Source organism: Micromys minutus, assembly GCF_963924665.1.
Source record: "Micromys minutus genome assembly, chromosome: 7".
NCBI lineage: Eukaryota > Metazoa > Chordata > Mammalia > Rodentia > Muridae > Micromys > Micromys minutus.
The window spans coordinates 48288073-48308303 of NC_137976.1; the positions used below are offsets into that span (position 1 = coordinate 48288073).

Consider the following 20231-nt stretch of genomic DNA (forward strand, 5'->3'; position numbering starts at 1 on the left):
ACTTCGATATCTCCTGTGTGTTTTCATGATTCCAGCTACATTCATGATATTTTCTTAAATTATAATTGTTACATGTATATGCAACTACTGAGTCCATTTAGTTATTGCTCATATATACAGGGAAATATGGATATGGATAAGCATTTTTTGATTGGATAATCTATGAAGGAGTTCCTCCATGGGCGAAAGACGAAGCCGATCCCCTCTCTCAGTAGCTACTGAGCACCTCTTCATGTAAGGGTGGAACTCTATTGTTCATAATAGCATGTTTACTGATATTGTCAGTATGTTGGTCTTGTTCAGGCTAACGATATGCTTATATTCTGTGGGTGCAGAGTATCATTTTAGGGGACTCTGTCCAGTAGCAAGTATACTGGGCCTTTGTCTCTGATAATCTTCCTACCCCACTCTAGCAGTTTTCCCTGAGACTTAGGTGTAGGGGTAATGTTGCAGATGTATCAGTTGGAGGTAGGGACCCCACAGACTGTATTTTGACCCCTTGTGTCTGTGTAATAGTCCTGATATTTACAAAGAGAAGATTATTTGATGGGGAGAGCCACACCTATCTAAAAGGAAAAGTATTTAGAGCACAGGATTATAGTGAGTTAAAAGAAATGATGGTAGTAGATTCTCTTCTAGAGCCTGTGACCTCATTAATCATGAATAGTTTTCTGGTTTATAATCCCTGGAATGATTTCCTTCCTAACCATCAGACATTCAACCAAATTAGATAGCTGTTGGCTACCTAAGAGATAAAGGTTTATTACTGCACCAGTGGGAATAACTTGCCTAGCTATATAGCTTATAGGCTTCATACCTGGGAAAGACTATGAATTGCTTCTTTTCCTTGGCACCGTGCATAGTGTGTGTGTGCCCATTCCTGTATTATTGAGTGATATTATAAAGTTTCCTTATGTTGTTTCTGGGTGTCCATATCTCCCCTTCACTCTCCCTTTGCTTTACCCATTCCCCAACCCTCATTTTCCCACTATCCACATCATTTCCTACTATCCTTCTCTCTGGAGTTTCTTCTGCCCCTCCCACTATGGTCTACCCCATCAAGGGCAGGATAACACCCACAGCTGAAAGAATGTGCGTTGAGCAAGCCAGGGCATTTTAAATTGAACTATATTCTACTGAGGCTTTTTTTTTTTTTTGTCTGACTTGATGTTTGCTCTTCCCAGACATCCCTCTCAACACTCGGCATAGCCCTGAAATTCTACAACTATTCCATAACTAAGAAGAGTATGAAGGGCTGCGAGCATGGCTGGTGGGAAATTAACGAACACATGTAAGTAGATTTTGATTGTGAGGAACCCCATGGAAGGTGTCCTGTTCTCCAGGAGTCTGCAGTTTACTGAGATGGGGAAGTTATGGATAGAGGGGTTCAGAAACATAAACATGGCCAGGGGGCACCTGTGGTGGGAGCAGGTTTCAGGTCCTCGGCTTCCCTGTGCTGCTGGACTGTTCAGCAGTGTAGTCTGCATCTTACAAAGGGATTTGCTAAATGATCGGTTCAACCCTGAAGGCGGTGGTGAAAATAACAAGGGGCCGCTCTGAAGGTTCAAAAATAAGAGACCATTAGCTAGTTTTGTATTGTAGAAGAGGCCTAGCTGGCCTGGCTGTATCCTAAAACTGAAAATAGTTGATCAGAAGAAAATCTCAGACATACAGGTGTGTGAGATTCCTGAGTCCACCAGGTAGGCCATATCATCATATCTCTTAATGTGTTCCTTAGATATTCTTGGTGTTGGTTTGTTCCTAAAACCATGATCAGCATTTAAAAACGCAGCTGTGACTTAATGGGTCCCGATTAAACAGCTTCCGATTACCTCCCAGAGGAGTAGCCTGAGATTTGAAGAATTTGTCAGCTAAATAATTTCTCTTTTTTATTTTCTGAATGAAACCTTCTAAGAGCCTCTTCTTTCTCCTTCATTCTCCTTCTTTCTTTCTTTCTTTTTAAAATTTTTTTTCTTTTAAGTGTGTGTACTTGTGCATGTGTGTGTAAGTGATACATGCATGAGAGCACACATGTGTGAGTAGGTATATGTATACTGGTGCTGACGTCATGGACGTTGTTATCAGGTATCTTAATTTTTTTGAGACTGAGTTGCACAGAACTGGAGTTCACCATTTCCCTTTTGTTTGTTGGTTGTTGTTTGTTCATTTGATAATAGCTTGGCCGCCAGCAAACTTCAGAGAGTCTCCGACCTCCAAGTCTCTACTGCTGAGGTTCCAAATGCATGTTACATCTGTCTTTTTACATAGGGGATAGGGTGTGGTTGCTCAGAGAGCAAGCACTTGCCTATTGAGCCATCTGCCCAGCCCTCTAATAGGTTTTTTTTTTTTTTTTTTTTTTTTTTTCTGAGCAAGTCATCTTTTCATTTGTTTAGAGACGTTCTGCAAAATAGTCATAGTCCCTGGAAGAATCTTATCCGATTATTAAAAATGTGGTTATTAGCATTCTGTCTAAACTCCATCCCACAGTTACCTGGCAACAACCAGGTATGCTCTGCCCCACAGTTACCTGGCACTGTAAAAGGGGCTGCTTGCTCCCTCCTCTCTCTCTTGCTCTTACCCTTTTGTCCCTCCTCTTCCCCACACCCTTATCCCCCTCCCCCAGTGCTCATGACTGCCTCCCCTTGCCCTGAATAAACTCTAGTCTGTACTGTATTGTCATATGGCTGGTCCCTCAGGGGAAATGATGCCCAACATGGGTCCCCCAGAAGCACCCTCTCACCCCCCCCCCACCTCACCACACGTCCATAGAACATACTCCTTCCACTCTCTTTATATTTTTATAATATTGGTGCCGAAACCGGGGCATATCTTTTCTTTATCTTTTTATAAACACATCAGTGGCCTATACTAATTTTGAAAATACATTTTGAGCCAAGTATTTATTATCATTTGTTTGTTTTTATTTTGTTCTGTTTTGTGTTTTGAGACGGGGTTTCTCTCTGTAACCCTGGCTGTCCCAGAAATCACTATATAGGTTGGGCTGGCCTGGAACTCACAGATATCTGCCTGCCTCTCAAGTGCTGGGATTAAAGGTGTACACTACCATGGCCCCACTTCAAGTATCTGTTATATAGCTTCATATTCGAACCGTTCCCTGCCATCTAGAAGCTTAATAACTAGGAAAAAATTAATCTTTTTGGTTAGAGTTATTTTTAAGCTTGTTTTTGCTAGCATTCGATGAAACAGTGCAAACTGTGTGTGAAAAGTATGTGACCCATGCCTTTAATTCTAACATGCCAGAGGCAAAGGAAAATGGAACTCTGTGAGCTCCAGGGATTTTCTAATCTACCTAGCAAATTCCAGGGCAACTAAAGCTACACAGTGAGACTTCCTTATCTAAAAATATAAAATCAAAACAAAAATAAAAAAGAAAAACTTAGCAATGTGTCCCTAAAGTGTCAAGGACACTGCCTTTGATGTACAAACGGAGATCCCAACCACATACTCATACACATTATTTGTGGAGTTGTGAGCCTAAGAATGAACAAACTGAGAGACCCCCCCCCCAATAGCAAAGGTTGATACATGCTATTTTGCTTCAAAGAAGAGTCTCCTCCCAACCAAACCCAGGAAAGCTTCTTTCCACAGATAGTTTTCCCTGAAGCAGAGGTCCTTCTTGCAGTCCCCACACCAGAGAAACTCCTATCTGATTCATCTGATTCCATTTGTCCCGCAGAACGTAAGTGCCCAGCTCTTTCCATATTAGTCATTTGTATCTAGAGAAGGAAGGCTCTCCTTTATAACATTGGAACTGAGCTGAGGCGTGGGCCAATGGGGGCTGTAATGGAGATGCAGGATAAACAAAATCTAAAATCAACCAACCAAGCAAAAAACCCCAAGCCAAAACCCAACCAACCCACCAACCCACCAAATAACCAAACGACCAACCAAACAACGAAACAAAAAGCCCCAAGCCAAAACCCAACCAACTAACCAACCCACCAACCAACCATCCAACCAACCCATTAAACAACCAACTAACCAAACGAAAAACCCCAAGCCAAAACCCAACCAACCAACCAACCCACCAAACAAACAACCAAACAACCAACCAACCAAACAACCAAACAAAAAACCCCAAGCCAAAACCCAACCAACCAACCCATCAACCAACCAACCAACCAACCAACCAACCAACCAACCAACCCACCAACCAACCAACCAACCAAAAAACCCCAAGCCAAAACCCAACCAACCAACCAACCCACCAAACAACCAACCAAACAAACAAACAAAAAAGCCCAAGCCAAAACCCAACCAACCAATCCACCAACCAACCAACCAACCCACCCACCAAACAAACAAACAAACAAACAAACAAAACCCCTAATGGTGAAGGGAAGAAATATGAGGGTCTCCCTGACACACCAGGCAACATGAATGGACATGTTTGTATTCAGGGCAGCTGGATGCAGTACTGGAATTTTAGAGGTGTGAATAATAAATTGCCTTTGTGTAACTCCAGCAATTCAGGCCTTTGGTGCCTTAGAAAGTGCTAGGGTCTAGTACACAAGGCCAACCTGTGTGACTCTGGTTCAGTTAAAGGATCTTTACCATCTGAACTTCAATGAATTCTTTTACTTCTGTATGATTCCCTTGTGTCTGAGTACAGAGCGTAAACTGACACTCCCCGGATTCCTGTGACCTCTCCCGGTCTACACTGTTGCTTTATAACTACCAGCATGCTCCACAGCCCACCAATCTTGAAACTTGAGTCCAAGCATGGGTGTGAAGGTCCTTTGTCCTCCATCCCCTCCTTAGCATGTGTACTAGTTAATCTTCTGGTTACTATGGAAAAATATGAGGCAAAAAAGGGGGGGGAGGATTTGGTTTGACTGAGGGTTTCAGGGAATTTTAGTCGGTTGTGGTAGAAGAATCACCCTGGCAGGAGTAGCTCAGTCTGGTCTTCAGAACAATGGGGCAGCTGGTTATACTGCAGTTCTGACAAGGATGCAAATGGAGAGGGGCGTGGGAATGGGGCGGGGAAGACACTACAAGGACAATGTACCCTTAGGGGTAACCCTAATTATCTTCTCTTAGCTGAGACCTGACTTTTAAGCATTTACATTCCAAAACATTGTCACCAGCTGAGGCCTTGCTGTTTCAGAAACACAGGACAGGTAAGAGATTACCCCCTTCACATGCAAACCAAAACAATACACTGAGAGCAGCTCATCTGTTCGAAAACAATTCCAGATGCTGACGGAGGGTACATGATGATAGAAAGAAATAACCACTTTGAGACACAGCTAACATAGTGGACGTGTTTTCAGACTACACAATTAATGCTCAACACCAGTTAAAAGTATGGCTCTAAAAGCTTGACTTGGCCTCAGACCCTGCAGCAAAGCCATGTCTCCTATGTGTTCCAGTAACTAGCTATAGAGACTGTCACAATCTGGGTTCCAGTCCTCTGACAAACACTTGAGTAACCCAGAACTGTCTTTTTTTTTTTTTTCAAGCTGTAAATATTATAGATAGTGCTTCTGAACGTCAGCCTCGAGTCCACGGAACACAAGCAGTTCCCAAACGCCTTGGGAGCCTAGAGTGCTTGGCATTCATAGATACCAAGCTAGGATGTGGTCACCTCCTCTGTTCTCCTGTCTGCGGCTTCCCACACACGTGACAACTTTCCCCGGGAAAACCTTGTCTGCATAGGGCAGTAAACTCACTTATCTTGCTGCGAAGTAAGATTCTATGCTCCACTAACTACAGTGTTCACATAGTGAGAATTATTAACCATAGTGACATTTACTCAGAACTGGGAACCCTGCTGGCATGAAGCAATGGCAAGTTACCAGAAGGTCAAGGTGGGGACTATGGTGGATACGTGTTACTTCTTTGAGATGTTGCCAAGGACAAGCCCTAAAGTGCCTATCAGATTTCACTTTAGATTGAATTAATTTTGTCTTTTGCCTCAACTGTGGGTGGAATCATTTGCATACTGTCAGCCTGAGCTCACAGATTCTACTCTAAAGACTGCTTCATGGATACAAGTAGGCCATTCTTGGTACACATCTTTTTGACAGTAACAATATGCAAATGAGGAGAATCGGAACCACTGTTCTACTAACTCGCCCTGTTAGTGAAGGGAGCAACGGGTCAACAGGACTGTGCTTGTTTTGTTTAGCAAAGGGGGAAACTCGGGCAGCATTGCCCCAGAAACCCTACAGCACAAAGTAGCTGTTATTCTTAGCTCTTCTCGACACATCTCTGCTTACAGAGCCTGAAGGGCCAAAGCATCAGCCGTGTCCCCTGGAGACGGACTCAAGCCACATGTCCTCCCTGACTCTCGTCTTCTTAGGTACTGCGGCTCCTACATGGATCATGAGACCATTTTCCGGGTGCCCAGCCCCCTGGTCCACATCCAGCTCCAGTGCAGTTCCAGGCTTTCAGACAAGCCCCTTTTGGTAGAATATGGCAGCTACAACATCAGTCAACGTAAGTGTGGAGATCAGTTCCTTAGAAAGCCAGGCCAGGCCAGTTCTTCTTTACTTCAGCTTCATTTTTCTCATTTACTTGTCATCTATTTATCTTTCAAATAGGTAAATTATATACACTAAAAATGAGATATGTAAATTATGTATTCATGATATATTTTAAATTATAAAAAAAGTAGCTTTTCGGTATTATTCACTTATAATTGAAATGATTTCTAACAGATAGGAAAAGCCCATATTTTGGTCTTTTTTTTATTTTTATATCCTTCCCCACTCTTCCTCATCTTCCTCTCCTGTCTCTCCTCCATTTCTTTCCTCCAAGACAAATCTAAGTGAGTGGCCTTATCTACATTATGTGTCTGAATTATGAGGCTGGTCTTGAACTTGTGGCAATCTTCTTGCCTCAGCCTCCACAGTATCAGAATAACAGGTGCATGGCACCACACTCATCCTGATTTTTAGGCTAGTCATAACTCCTTGTGATCCTGGTGCTTATTCCAAGACACACTGAGTCTATGAGTGGCATTTTGTACTTTCTTCAGTTGCCAGTGACTAGAGAGAATTGGTTGGTCGAGAGGAGTCAAAAGTCAGCTTTCAGAAAGTTGAAATTTATACCGGAAACCACAAAACATAGCCAGGAAATGAGATAGCCCAGAAAAGACACTGTCTGAGGGAGGTCATCAAAGCTGCACAGTGGATGATGACTCGGGGATATTTCCATCCTCTTTGAACAGAGACAACCAAAGCGATACAGTAGAGCTTGAGAAAAAGTTCTCTCACGTCTGTCTTCCTCTGCCAACTCCTGACACACATGCTTCTGGATGGACAGCGCTGGTATTCAGAGCTCTTGCGTTTCCTGTGGGGACCCAGGAGAAACAAAGCAACTTCATCACTAATTGTTTCCCACACCATGATGGTGTTCTCTTGGGCCATCTTCTATATTCACAGACACTGACACAGTAGCTGGCCGGACTACGTGTTCTCCTCCGGGTTTTCTTTTTTTTTTTTTCACACAGGAGGGAAAGAATTTATTATTTCTGCAATGTTCACCCGTAAGCTCAGGTCCAACAGTTTGATCTTTGATCAGTCACCAGGTTAATTCAGAAGGAAAGATGGACAGGGGAAAAAGGAGGCAAGAGCCCTGGGCTTTGAGACTAGAAATCAGTCTTCCTACGTTTAACTTTTGTAGCACTAATCTGCTTTTATTCTTTGCCTTTGAAATTATGCATGTAAAAATTATGATTTTGACTGCATGGAGAAACTGTGTCATTGCTTCCATTTTTTTTTTTTCCCTATCAGATCTCTAACCAGTTAATACATTTTAATTCTTCGCTAAAGTAGACAATGACACTTAGAAACACAGTCAAGATTTTCTGTGTTTTTATTTTGCCGGTAGCTTGTCCTGCTGGATCTTTTAGATGCTCCTCCGGTTTGTGTGTCCCTCAGGCCCAGCGCTGTGACGGAGTAAATGACTGTTTCGATGAAAGTGACGAACTTTTCTGTGGTAGGTGTCCTATGGTTTCACTACGAATAAATAATTTCTTGGAATCATTGCTGCTGCTGGTTGACAGTCATCTTAGTAGTTGCTGCATGTCTGTCCCTAGCTATCCCTAAAGTCAATGGCTTAATTAACCCAATCATATAGTCATGCATTCACGGTTGCATAGTTTCCCCTTGGCCTAGGCACAAGCAACAAGCCATTCTGTGCTAAGCTCTTTTCAGGCTGGGGTAATGGCTATTATTTATGGCATGTTCTTTCAAGGAGCCAAGGAGTTAGTAGTAACAAAAGCAAGGAAAATTGAAACCAAACACATGGCTCCCCATAAGGGCTGGCTTTGCAAGGCTTATATCATAATCTCTTGCTATATCATATTCTCTTGCTGTATCATATTCTGTTGCTCTGAAGAGCTCACCTGGCTAAGCCCATGGTCAAGTGGAACAGAAATTTACTTTCTGTACCTTGGGGTCATGGCTAGTATACATACTCTGACCACAGGGAATAATGTCTCATGGCTAATGACCTACCTTACAACCCTGTGTAAAAACATAAATCCTTGAAGAGCTCAGAATCTGCAGGAAGTTAAGTTCAGTGTGGTTGCTTATACAACACAGGTGTGGTGAACACAGTAGACAGCTGTTTGGCCTGTTTATTTGCTTTTCTGTTATAGTTGCCTTTTTTATTGAGAGAGAGAGCCCCCAAACACAAAATCGGGAACCTTAATATAAAATCAAAAGACCAGTAAGATAAAAAAGGAAAAAATATGCCAATCAAAGCAATAGGAGACAAACCGTTTATAAAATACCATTGAGCTTGTTTTGTGTGGTCCATCCACTGCTTGGCAGTAGTGTGGTAAGTATACCCAGTGAGCGCCACTGGAGAAAACTAATGTTTCCTTTGCAAGCAAATATCAGTTGGAGATAGCTTCCTGTTTAGCTCATGTCCACTTTTCCTGAGTGCCGGGGTCTAGTCTGGCTTGAACCCATGAAGGGACTGTGCATGCTGCCATAGTCTGTGTTCATATGTGCCCCAGTCCTGTCTAGAAGACACCATTTTCTTAGAGTCCTCTGGGTCTTGTAGGCTTTCTGCCTCCTCCTCTTCATACACATTGACCGCTGGTGATGACTAAGGGATGGAAACAAGATTTTTCTCATCTAGGTGAATAATTTATAATCTTGGTTATCATTGTTATTTGTAACCTATTACTGTATCTATGTCTAGGTTATAGGAAAATAGGAAGATAGTTTAAAGACAATATAAAGCTATTGACAATAGTTTTAAAATACTCTTGTAATCATGCCCTGTCTTTGGAGAAATATTTTATTAAATATAATACAGCTATATAAAATTATATTTGTAAAATGACCTGTGCATCTTCAACTGCGTGTATGTGTGTGTGGTACTGGAATCAAGCCTAGTGTCATGCATGTGCTGGGCACATATTCTAATCTTGAATTTCATCCCTAATCTTTCTATACAAAAACAAACTCAAACCTTCTTAATTTATGGTTCATTAGCAATCAAATCCTTAAAATCTTTGATTTCTTAAGAAGGTAGATGCTAACAATTTTAGTGAAGGGTTCGTTTTTCTGTTACTGTTCTCCGCTCTGATGCTTCATATGAAAGCTGTTGGCATCCTTTTATAACAAAGATTGGTGTTTGGCATTATTGTATTTTATTACCTCCATTCTGGGGATGTCAGCTAGGTACCTTCGGCAACAACCAACTGCTTCAAGGCAGTAATGTACTCAGCTCACCCCTTGGGGGGTGGGAGTGGAGACTGAGGAAAACCCGAAATACGCTGGTAAACCAGGCAAGGACAGTAAAACTGATAATTTTCACAATCTAGAAATCACGGAGAAGCCTTCCTTTCAGAAGAGGCTTGCTGACAGTGTGCCTGCCAGAGATACAAAGGTGATTAAGAAGTATGTCAAATGAGCAGTGGTGTTTAAGGTATATATCCATCAGAAAAAGCAAGTTTAAAGTGGTTTCACATGTGGACCATGAGTCGGATATCTTTTAAGGTCTTGCCTTCATTAATTAATTCACCCAGGTTTTTGTGAGCACCTAATATTTTTGGTCAGGGGCCTGAGGTAGAGAGATAACTTAGTCAGGGTTTCTATTTCTGCACAAAACACCATGACCAAGAAGCAAGTTGGGGAGAAAAGGGTTTATTCAGCTTACACTTCCATATGCTGTTTATCACCAAAGGAAGTCAGAACTGAAACCCAAGCAGGTCAGGAAGCAGGAGCTGATGCAGAGGCCATGGAGGGATACTACTTACTGGCTTGCTTCCCCTGGCTTGCTCAGCCTGCTTTCTTATAGAACCCAGGTCTACCAGCCCAGGGATGGCACCACCCACAATGGGCTGGACCCTCCCCCCTTGATCACTAGTTGAGAAAATGCCTTACAACTGGATCTCATGGAGGCATTTTCTCAACTGAGGCTCCTTTCTCTGTGATAACTCCAGCTTGTGTCAAGTTGACACAAAACCAGCCAGTACAAGAAATGAATGAAACAAAATCCCCCATTTCAGCCCACTACACCTTTCTCAGGAGGGTAGGCAAGTTAAACTTAGAAAACAGATGATGAGAATTTTTTTTTTTTAAAGAAAAGATTATTGACACCAGGCATGGTAGAACAGATCTTTAGTACCAGCACTCAGAAGGCAGAAGCAGGAGAATCTCTTTGAGTTCAGGGTCATTCTGGTCTGTATAGTGAGCTCTATGTCAGCTAAAATTACACAGCGAGAGCTTGTCTCAAAAAAGAAAACAAAATATGATTATTTATGATGCAGTGAGTTAGAGTCACATAAACCACCAGATTTAAACACACATAGCAAAAACAAGATCTGACAAACTGTTTTGCAAGGAATTCCATCAAAGTAAGGAATTACACTAACCATCAGTTTTCCACCTGGGATTTGTCATTTCAAGGTAAGCCCATTCAGTCACTCTGCTTTATTCTCCATGTTGAGGCTCACACCTTTAAGAGGCACTGTTGGCCACCAGAGAACCCAGCTGATGCCCTGTGTTCATGACATTTCTGCCTTTCATCACAGTGACTGCAAAACCTGCCTGCAACACCAGCATCTTTCGGCAGCATGGCCCTCTGGTCTGCGATGGCTTCCAGGATTGTGAGGACGGCCGGGATGAGCAGAACTGCACCAGGAGTGAGGAGGGGGTGCCCGGGGCTCTGTTCTTTGTTAGAACCCCAATGATCCAAGCAGCTCAGCTGCATTCAGAGAGATAGCTTGCCCCAGTTATCCCTGTTCACTCCCACTTTTAGTCCTGATATCTCTTGATCTGAGGATCCTATCCAGTCTAGAAAACAATGAGATACTTGTGTAGAGAGGGATACAGTGGGTGGGGTGGAATTGGATGTGCTCCTGTGCAAATATTGGTACATTTTTGTGGCCTTACTAGTTTTTCATGCTAGCTGTTCGTTGGACAATGAAGGTCTGTCAGAGGAGTCTAGTAGGCACTGTGAGGATGCCTGCTGATACCACAACAGAAAGTGAACCCTGTAGGTGGTGAACACATGCATTGTATTTCAGAGCATCTACTCATTATTTTCCCTCAACTGCCTAAAAGGATGGCATGTATTATGGGTTTTGATAACTTGCTTTCTTCTTAGAGTCAGACAAGACATTAGCCAAGAGGCCATGACCAACACCATTGATATGGACAGTTCTTTTGTGTTGTGTTCACCGTGGATATGAAGAGGCAGTTGGAGGGATTCTAAGCTGTATGCTACTTGCCTGCCTTCCAATGCATGTGCTTAGGTGAAGGAAACTGTCCCTGTGGCCTCCTCCTCTTCACTCTGCCAGCTCTGACCAGAACAGAAAAGAGAGACCCTGTGACTAGCACACACTTTGCAGAATTCCAAGTCATTCCCTCACATCTATTTTTGTCTAGAAACAACAATGGCAACAACAACAAAGCTGTTCCTTCTTTTTCCCTTTTGTAGGTATCCCATGCACCAACAGGACCTTTAAATGTGGTAATGACATTTGCTTCAGGAAGCAAAACGCACAGTGTGATGGTATAGTGGACTGTCCAGATGGAAGTGACGAGGAGGGCTGCGGTGCGTAGCCTTTGATTCCTGTATTTCCTCTTCCTTGATGCACTGTCTATTTTAATCACCTCTGAGTATCAGTCCTCAGATAAAGGCTGCTCGGGATCTAGGAAAAAATAATATTAGTGAACTGGCTCTGATATTGCTCCAAAGAAATAAAAGCCCCAAAGGTTTGTTTTGTCTTCCTTCTTGATAATAGGAGGTAACACAGGATGCTTTCTAGTAATTCCAATCAAGGAAGAAATCACCCATTAGTAAAGCAATGGAACCCAGTGGATGACTTTTAGTTATGACTCTTGATAAGAGCAACATCGTAATTCTTTATGCCATATGTTTTCCTTAGTCAGGTGGTCTCTCATTAATAACATTAATCAGCTTTCTTGATGTCATTTACATTGAAAAGGAACAGCTCTGATGATTAGGTTTCTAGTACATGTCCACATGTCTTGGACTTAGAAAGTCTCTCCCAAAGGCCTTCTGTCAAATCAGTATGCTTCAAAAACATTCTCAGCTTTTATAGTTGAAACCTACTGATTTCCTTTCACATAGCAACCTAATCCCATGGGCTGCTGATTATGTGAGTCCAGTTTCTACTACAGGGCCTTCCTCCACAGCAAACATCAGTGTGTAGACTCCAAGTCAGGGCATGCTCTCAGCAACAAAGGCGTGGTACTGTGTTAGCCCTGGTTCCAGACTTAGAGATTTCCTCTCTGCCAGATATTCAGGAGATTTCCTGTTGGCTTAGTGAGTCAGTTCCCAACCCAGCCATAAATGTGATCAAATTTCCAATTCTCTCTCTCTCTCTCTCTCTCTCTCTCTCTCTCTCTCTGTGTGTGTGTGTGTGTGTGTGTGTGTGTGTGCGTGTTTCTATTTCTTCCTGCCTTTAAGTCATACAATGCTTCCTCTCCTAAAGGCTGTAGCAGGAGTTCTTCCTTCCTTCACCGCATCGTTGGGGGTTCTGACTCCCAGGAGGGGACCTGGCCATGGCAGGTCAGCCTCCACTTTGTTGGATCAGCCTACTGTGGTGCCTCAGTCATCTCCAGGGAGTGGCTTCTCTCTGCAGCCCATTGTTTCCATGGAAACAGGTAGAACATCCCAATCCTTACCTTTGAGATCATGTTTCAAACTTACAATGGTGGAAAGAAATTATCAATTTAGTTGGGCTCATCTTGGGTGGGGATAACCAGTTGTATGCCATTTTTGTTTTGAGGTAGCATTAGTATAAAGAAAAAGAGCATAAAGAAAGTGCTGAGACCGGGTGTGTTTTTCTTAGTCTGAAGAGATGGAGTCTGACTTTCAAATTATAGGAGCAAACGTAAGTCAGTATGTGGAATGTGGAGAAGCGCAGTATTGGATGATGGTTGGAGAGCAGGGAATCCCAGAAAGCTGGGCTTATTATGGGACAGATTCTCTTTTAATTAAGGGCAAAGGCAAAACTTAAAAGAAAAAAAAATAACCTCAATTACACTCTAAACCTGTCTGAGATCTACTGGAACTTAGCTGAAACAAAGCATCAATTATCCTAACTTTTAAATAGAATATTGCAGTGAAGTTACACGATTTGAGATGTTTTTCCTGGAACTTACAGGATAAGTGTTAATTACTAAAATGGGTCCCCAATAAGTAAAATATTTGCTCCAAACATTATGTTAACCTCAGATTCTTTGAGTCACTGATACATTCATGCAATGTCCACTCAGCAGATTAATGAATGTGTTCTGAGGACCATGTTTTTAGTTTTCTCCCCAAAGCTTCCATGTTTTCTGTACCCCTATTCTCCCTGGGTGCCATATTGATTCTGTGGGAGATTAAAACATTTTAAAGCTCCTCCCAGGTGAATTGGGCAAGGGGAAGATCATCCACTACACTGATGTGTAGTAATTCTGATAGTTTGCAAGAAGGTATTTCACTAATGCCCAGCTTACGGCACTCAATGTCTCATCTGTTTATAGTCATATTATTTGCATTTCATGTAATCTCCTCAAATAGTACCTTGGTGTATCTACATTATAATGTTAGGTAGCATAAATAAAAGGAGGATAACAAATTAATTGTAGTCACCTATGTTTTCCCGTGTGTAGTTCCTGATATGTCAGAAAGCAAGAAATATTTGAGGTACTTCCTCAAAATACTGTTGCGAGAATATTCTGGACTACAGCTCTATAACATGCTACTATTACAACAGCTTACTTCATTGTTGTGTCTAGCAAGAAGACAAGGGAAGTTTGTGATCCTTGACATGTCCCTGGTCAAGCCATGAGCTAAGACAGAGCCTGGTCTTCCCTTTCCTATCCTCATGGCTTTGTAGAGTACTTGCTTCCAAACAATTTATAACTCCATGCTTCATTTCTTTTCTCCCAGGCTGTCTGACCCCACCCCATGGACTGCTCACCTTGGGATGTATGTGCAGGGGAATGCCAAGTTTGTCTCTCCAGTGAGAAGGATTGTGGTCCATGAATACTACAACAGCCAGACTTTTGACTATGACATTGCTTTGCTGCAGCTCAGCATAGCCTGGCCTGAAACCCTGAAACAGCTCATTCAACCAATATGTATTCCTCCAGCCGGCCAGAAAGTACGCAGTGGGGAGAAGTGCTGGGTGACCGGCTGGGGGCGAAGGCATGAGGCAGGTGTGTATGATGTATGTGGTCATGCCTCTACCCTATAAAGGAAGACATCTAAGCTGAGCTAGTGCTTTGGCATTCCCAGAGAAGATATATAGATAACATCTTAGTGAAGGGGAAGCCCCAGTGATACAGGGAGAGAGGAACCGTATGAACAAGGCAGGACTGATCAATATGGGTCTTTTCAAACTCTGGAGGGGTGCTGGACATTCCATTATAGGATGGCAATTCATTTTTATTTTTAGAATACCCTTGTCCTCTAAAGAGGCGATTCATTTTTGTAAAGGAGAGAGCACACATATACACAGCCTACTGTGCCAACTCAGACAGCTGTCTGGAAGATTATGTAAGTGTGTCTCACACCAGGACTATTAGCCAGAAGATGGGAGTGACAAAGAAATCCAGCCAGGACCCATGTCCTCAGACTGCATATTTGACCCAAACATCACTGCATCCTACACTCAGTCTACCCAGTTGGAGAGGGGGGCTACTTTTTGGGATTATCTACATAACCAGAAAAGGAACCGTTTTCAGTATGTAAAGATCGGGCTGTGTGCTTGGGAAGCCTCTCTATCAAGCTTGCCAAATTTTTCCCCATCACCTGATTTGTGGCTAAATTTAAATAAAAGGAAGAGAGGAATCCCAGGCTGCTTGAATGTTTCCCCCAGAGTGAGTGCCCAACTATCACTCCTGGGATCTCAGATTCCTTTGTTATCTTTTCCAAGGTAGAAAGGGCAGCTAAAGTATATGTCATTTTCCAGCTTACCCCACAGCTTTAGTCTGATACTCTAAGGATCCACTGTGGTGGCTGCTCACATTATTAATGCCTTTATGGGCATACGGAAGTAATGGTATTCACCACCAACTGGGGTTTGTTGAGTTCTAAGAGGTTGTATGTCAGCTGTTGGCACCTGTGACTCTGCTTATGTAATGTTGCAACTAGTGATTTCACTACCTTGTCTTAGTTTGCTTTTCTATTGCTGTGATAAATGCTATGACCAAAAGCAACTTGAGGAGGAAAGGGTTTACTTCACCTTTCATCTTACAGTCCATCATGAAGGGAAGTTAGACCAAGAACTCAAGGCAGGAACCTGGAGGCAGGAATTGAAAGCAGAGGCAATGGAGGGCAAGCTGCTGCTTATTGACTTGCTGCTTAAGCTTATGCTCAGCTACCTTTATTATACCTCCCAGGACCACCTGCCCAGGGATGATACTGCCCACAGTGTCTGAACTCCACCCCCACAAGCATCAATCATCAATTAAGACCTTGTCCCACAGGCTTGCCTCCAAGTCAATCTAATGGGGGAAATTTTCTCAATGCAAGTTTCCTTTTCTAGGGTGACTCCAGCTTTCGTCAAGTTAATAACAGCTAACCAGCACATTCATTATCTTTCAGTAGAGAAAAAGGCTACCCAACTTGTTGAAGAGATGCTTTCTTGATAGGGGTGATTGTATATGTATGGCCAAGCTAGTGAGAAAGCTGTAGAAAAACAAGTTAGCTTTTATGACTCTTTATAGATTCCCATAAATCAATTGCATGTCTCCTTTGGAGGAGCCCTCCCAATCTGGAAACAGTGGCACTAACAGTTACTGACTCTCAGACCACAAAAAACAGGGCCACAGGTATGAAAGCCCAGTGGCAGGGTGGCTCAGTGGATAAGGTAATTAAGTCCAACCTTTGACTGTGTCCTGCTGTAACTTGATGTTTGTATGCCATTGGGCAAGGCTTTGATCTATTTTCATTTATTTGAAAGTAAAATGGGGTTAATAGAATTTGTCTCAGAAAATAGCTCGGAGGCTGAAAGTTGATTCAATCCAAGCTGATTGCTCAAGTGAAACCTGGAAGAAGTGTAGTCTTTACCATCACCATGATACCCATCCCCAATGTGTCTTGCAGATAATAAAGGCTCTCCCATTTTACAGCAAGCAGAGGTAGAGCTCATAGATCAGACTGTCTGTGTCTCCACCTATGGGATCATCACCTCTCGGATGCTCTGTGCAGGAGTTATGTCTGGCAAGAGTGACGCCTGCAAAGTAAGTCTTCCTCTTTTCCCTCACCCAACATGTTGTGCTCTATGATGCGATGCTCTCCCATTTCATGTACACAATACTGGGGCTTATCTAGGGCAGGCCTTGCCCTTCCTTTATCTGAGTTGCTCAGATACTACTTATGATTCAGTTGCCTAAGACTGGGCAAACGTTGAGAATGAACAGGTTTAAAAAGAATCCACAGGTAGACACATAGAGAGTGCATCTGTGTTGTTCCTTGTTCTCTTAGCACCAAAACCACCAGGTCAATTTAATTGTTACTCTGATGCTTAGTTGGGAAAAGGGAAGAGAAAAGAGGCAGACATGGAGCATACTCACGTAGGCCTCACAGTTGCCCTGGGAGCAGGAGGCATAGTTGTAGGTTCTTAGTTCTTTGGAACATTACGCTGGTCCCTTCATATCAATATGTGCAGATCCCTTGGCAATCTACAAAAAGCAAACTGGTGATTCAGAAAATAAGGAGCAGTTAGGACCCTTCCAACATCTTCACTGCCATGCTGGCACCTTATCGTATTATAATGATGACTTTCATCTTTCGGGCTCTTCTTGGTAGCAAGTACTGGACAAGATGGAATGGATGGATTCATTCACATCATCATTTATCCTCATTCTACAGAAGAGTGTAAATAGAACCACATCCTCAGCCCCCAAAGTTACATAGCCAGTAGGCATGAGAGATGGGATGGGAGCCCTTTCCTTTCTTATATTAATGTTAGTATAGTTTGGGTGCTTATTACAGGTGGCCAACTACTGAGCTATGTTCTACACAAACATCAAGGTTTGGGCATTAAGTTAGACTTGTAGAGCAAGTCTGGCATGACAATGAAGACCCACTTTTCCTATTTATCAGAATGTACATAATGAGTTGTAGATTGCTAAACTGAGAAACAGGGGGCACATCTGCAGCACTTTCTCAGCTTCACTTCTGACTTGTAATTTTACCCACCCTCCAAAATACGAACACAAGTCCCAGCTATTATGCTTGAAGATTCATGTTGTAGGGATCATTAAAAAACTAAATTATTGCAGCTTTTGCTCTGTGGAGCTAAAATGTCTGAGGAAATTCTCAAATGATAACTGTTGGCAGCCAGTGGCTCAGAGGGTTGCTTTCAGGGACCTGGCTGACTCTTTTCTTCTTTGTCATTGGGCCAATGAGCCAATGGCTTAAGGGAAATGGTCTACAGATGGAAGTTAATCTTCCAAGATAACTGTGATGTCGTTTTGATGATTAAGTGATCCTGGACATCACGGGACATTTGGCTAACACTCATTAAACATCAGCTCTACTATGACTACCACTTTCACCGCTGCAGTGACTACTAGTAGTAAATTCTTGGGAGATTTGTGAGAATTGCTTTTTCCTACATAGCGATTATACAAGCAGAACCATGTCAGAAGGAGACATTTGGACATAATCTATTAGACACAGAAATGATGGTCCGGGTGCTCAGAGACAGATGTCTTCATGGTTATATTTTCTTTTCATGTAGGGCGATTCAGGTGGACCTTTGTCTTGTCGAAGAAAGAGTGATGGGAAATGGATTCTGACTGGCATTGTGAGCTGGGGACATGGATGTGGAAGACCAAATTTTCCTGGTGTTTACACGAGGGTGTCAAACTTTGTTCCCTGGATTCATAAGTATGTCCCTTCTCTTTTGTAACTTTAACAGATGGCTTTTTCACTGTGACTTACATGCTAGATCCTTGAAAAAGAATGTATTATCAATAAACTTAATCATTTTTTCAACCAAAAGTGTTAGATTGAGCACATCTGATATTCAATGCAAGGCAGATATTCATTTGCAAAACAAATTAACATGTATTCCATAAAAATTCCCCAAGGATATAATGATATTAATTCAAAGGTATCAAAATGTTACTGACTCATGGATGGAAGAAAACTAACTAATGTCACAAACCAGGTCTCTAGAATAAAAAATCTAAGAGAGATAGGTGTTCTTCCTCTGTGTTCCAATGCAATCAGAGATGCTTACAAGAATTGAGACAAACATGGCCCACAGGTAAGCCATCTCAGGGAAGCCATACCTGACTGTTAGCATTATCACAAAACTCAACGCATAAAACCAAGGTACCTCATAAATGGAAATAAAACAAAACTCAGTAATTGGCAGAGGAGGTAGCGGTGGTGCTGGTTTCCAATCCAATTTGATCTATTGGGATCATGATGGATGATGGCTGCACAGGCTCATGCTGCATACAAGGAAAGTGATGGAAAGCCCCATGGTAAGAGGTGGACAGGGCACACCTCTGAGCTCCTCTGTCTTGATACAGGAGGCCAACAATGAAGGGCCAGAGGCGTTTTTGCTGAGTTCTCTGGAAGTTAAACTTTTCAAGTATGCTACCTCCTGGCTTCTGGTTGTTTTTGTAAAATTTAAATTGCCAAGAATTCCTTTTGTTTTCAAAACTCTGTAAGGAATGCTTTGAATAGCTGTAAGTCTATAGTATCTGCTCACATTCCAGTTCTTGATTTATCTTAATTTAGAGAGTGTGTCACTCTGCATTAGAATAATATTTTTCTTGTCAGAGGTCAGACTTAACCATAGACAAAACAAGTAAAATGGGATGAAAAGGAATATCAAAGGAGAAATAGTGATACTATTATTAAATAGGACTTAAAACACTGCCCAGAACTTCAGAGAGAAGAGAGAGAGAGAGAGAGAGAGAGAGAGAGAGAGAGAGAGAGAGAGAGAGAGAGCAGGAAACGTCATTTTCCAAATTAGTAAAAATGATTGGAAAATTATGACTAACCTGCAATAATGAGTACTTCCAGTTCACAGCACTTAGTTTGAGTTTTTAAACGATCTTTTCTTGGGATTAAGGCTAAACATCATGTAACAGCATCTTTACTGACTGGTGATAAAACCCAGAGGTAGGGCCATATACCTGGGCTGGACTCCTAGTGCTATAAAGAAAAGAGACATTTCTAAATATGTTCTCAATAGTTTTGGAATTCCCAAGCTGGTCTTAATAACTGTTTGTGTGGGAGGAAGGGAATGGGGGAACACAGTGGCTCTGAAAAGAAGGTCTAGCTAGAGGCATAATCTTTGGACCAACATTCAATACATACTTTGCTTTGCAAACGTAATTCCAGGCTCACCAAGCCAGTTCTGAACTATGCATGGGGTGTGGAGGGCATTGTATGCTTCCTGACACACGTGCTCAGGTGGGGTGTTTATGACACCTCCTCTCAAAGATAAACAATAATCAATAAATCAATAATGTTTATGAATTTTTTTTTCATTTCTTCTATTCATTCATTCATTCATTCACTTTACATCACAATTGCAGCCCTCCCTTTCCCCAGAACCACACTCACACAGTCCTTCCCCCAGCACATTAAGTTACTGAAGGATTAGGCAATTTTTTTCCCCACTGAGTCCAGATAAGGCAGCCTAGTTCAGGGGTACAAGATCTAAAGGTAGGCATCAGAGTCAGGGGCAGCCCCTGCTCCAGTTGTTGGGGGGACCTGCATGAAGAGCTACATATGTGTTCTTCATGTAC

The 20231-nt window shown here is 42.3% G+C and overlaps 1 protein-coding gene across 2 annotated transcripts in view; it reads left to right on the forward strand.

Annotated features, from left to right (window-relative positions):
* Positions 1-18370, forward strand: part of TMPRSS7 (transmembrane serine protease 7) — a gene marked incomplete at both ends in the record, with an annotated part of 35018 nt that extends 16648 nt beyond the window's left edge. For both annotated transcript variants that reach the window (XM_080918809.1, XM_080918810.1), the window contains 9 exons: positions 1185-1291; positions 6326-6462; positions 7858-7965; positions 11021-11131; positions 11929-12045; positions 12950-13121; positions 14398-14666; positions 16558-16694; positions 18200-18370. In XM_080918809.1, the coding sequence (XP_080774935.1) occupies positions 1185-1291; positions 6326-6462; positions 7858-7965; positions 11021-11131; positions 11929-12045; positions 12950-13121; positions 14398-14666; positions 16558-16694; positions 18200-18370 (1329 nt within the window). The remainder of the gene's footprint in view (positions 1-1184; positions 1292-6325; positions 6463-7857; positions 7966-11020; positions 11132-11928; positions 12046-12949; positions 13122-14397; positions 14667-16557; positions 16695-18199) is intronic.
* Between the last annotated feature and the right edge of the window lie 1861 nt (positions 18371-20231).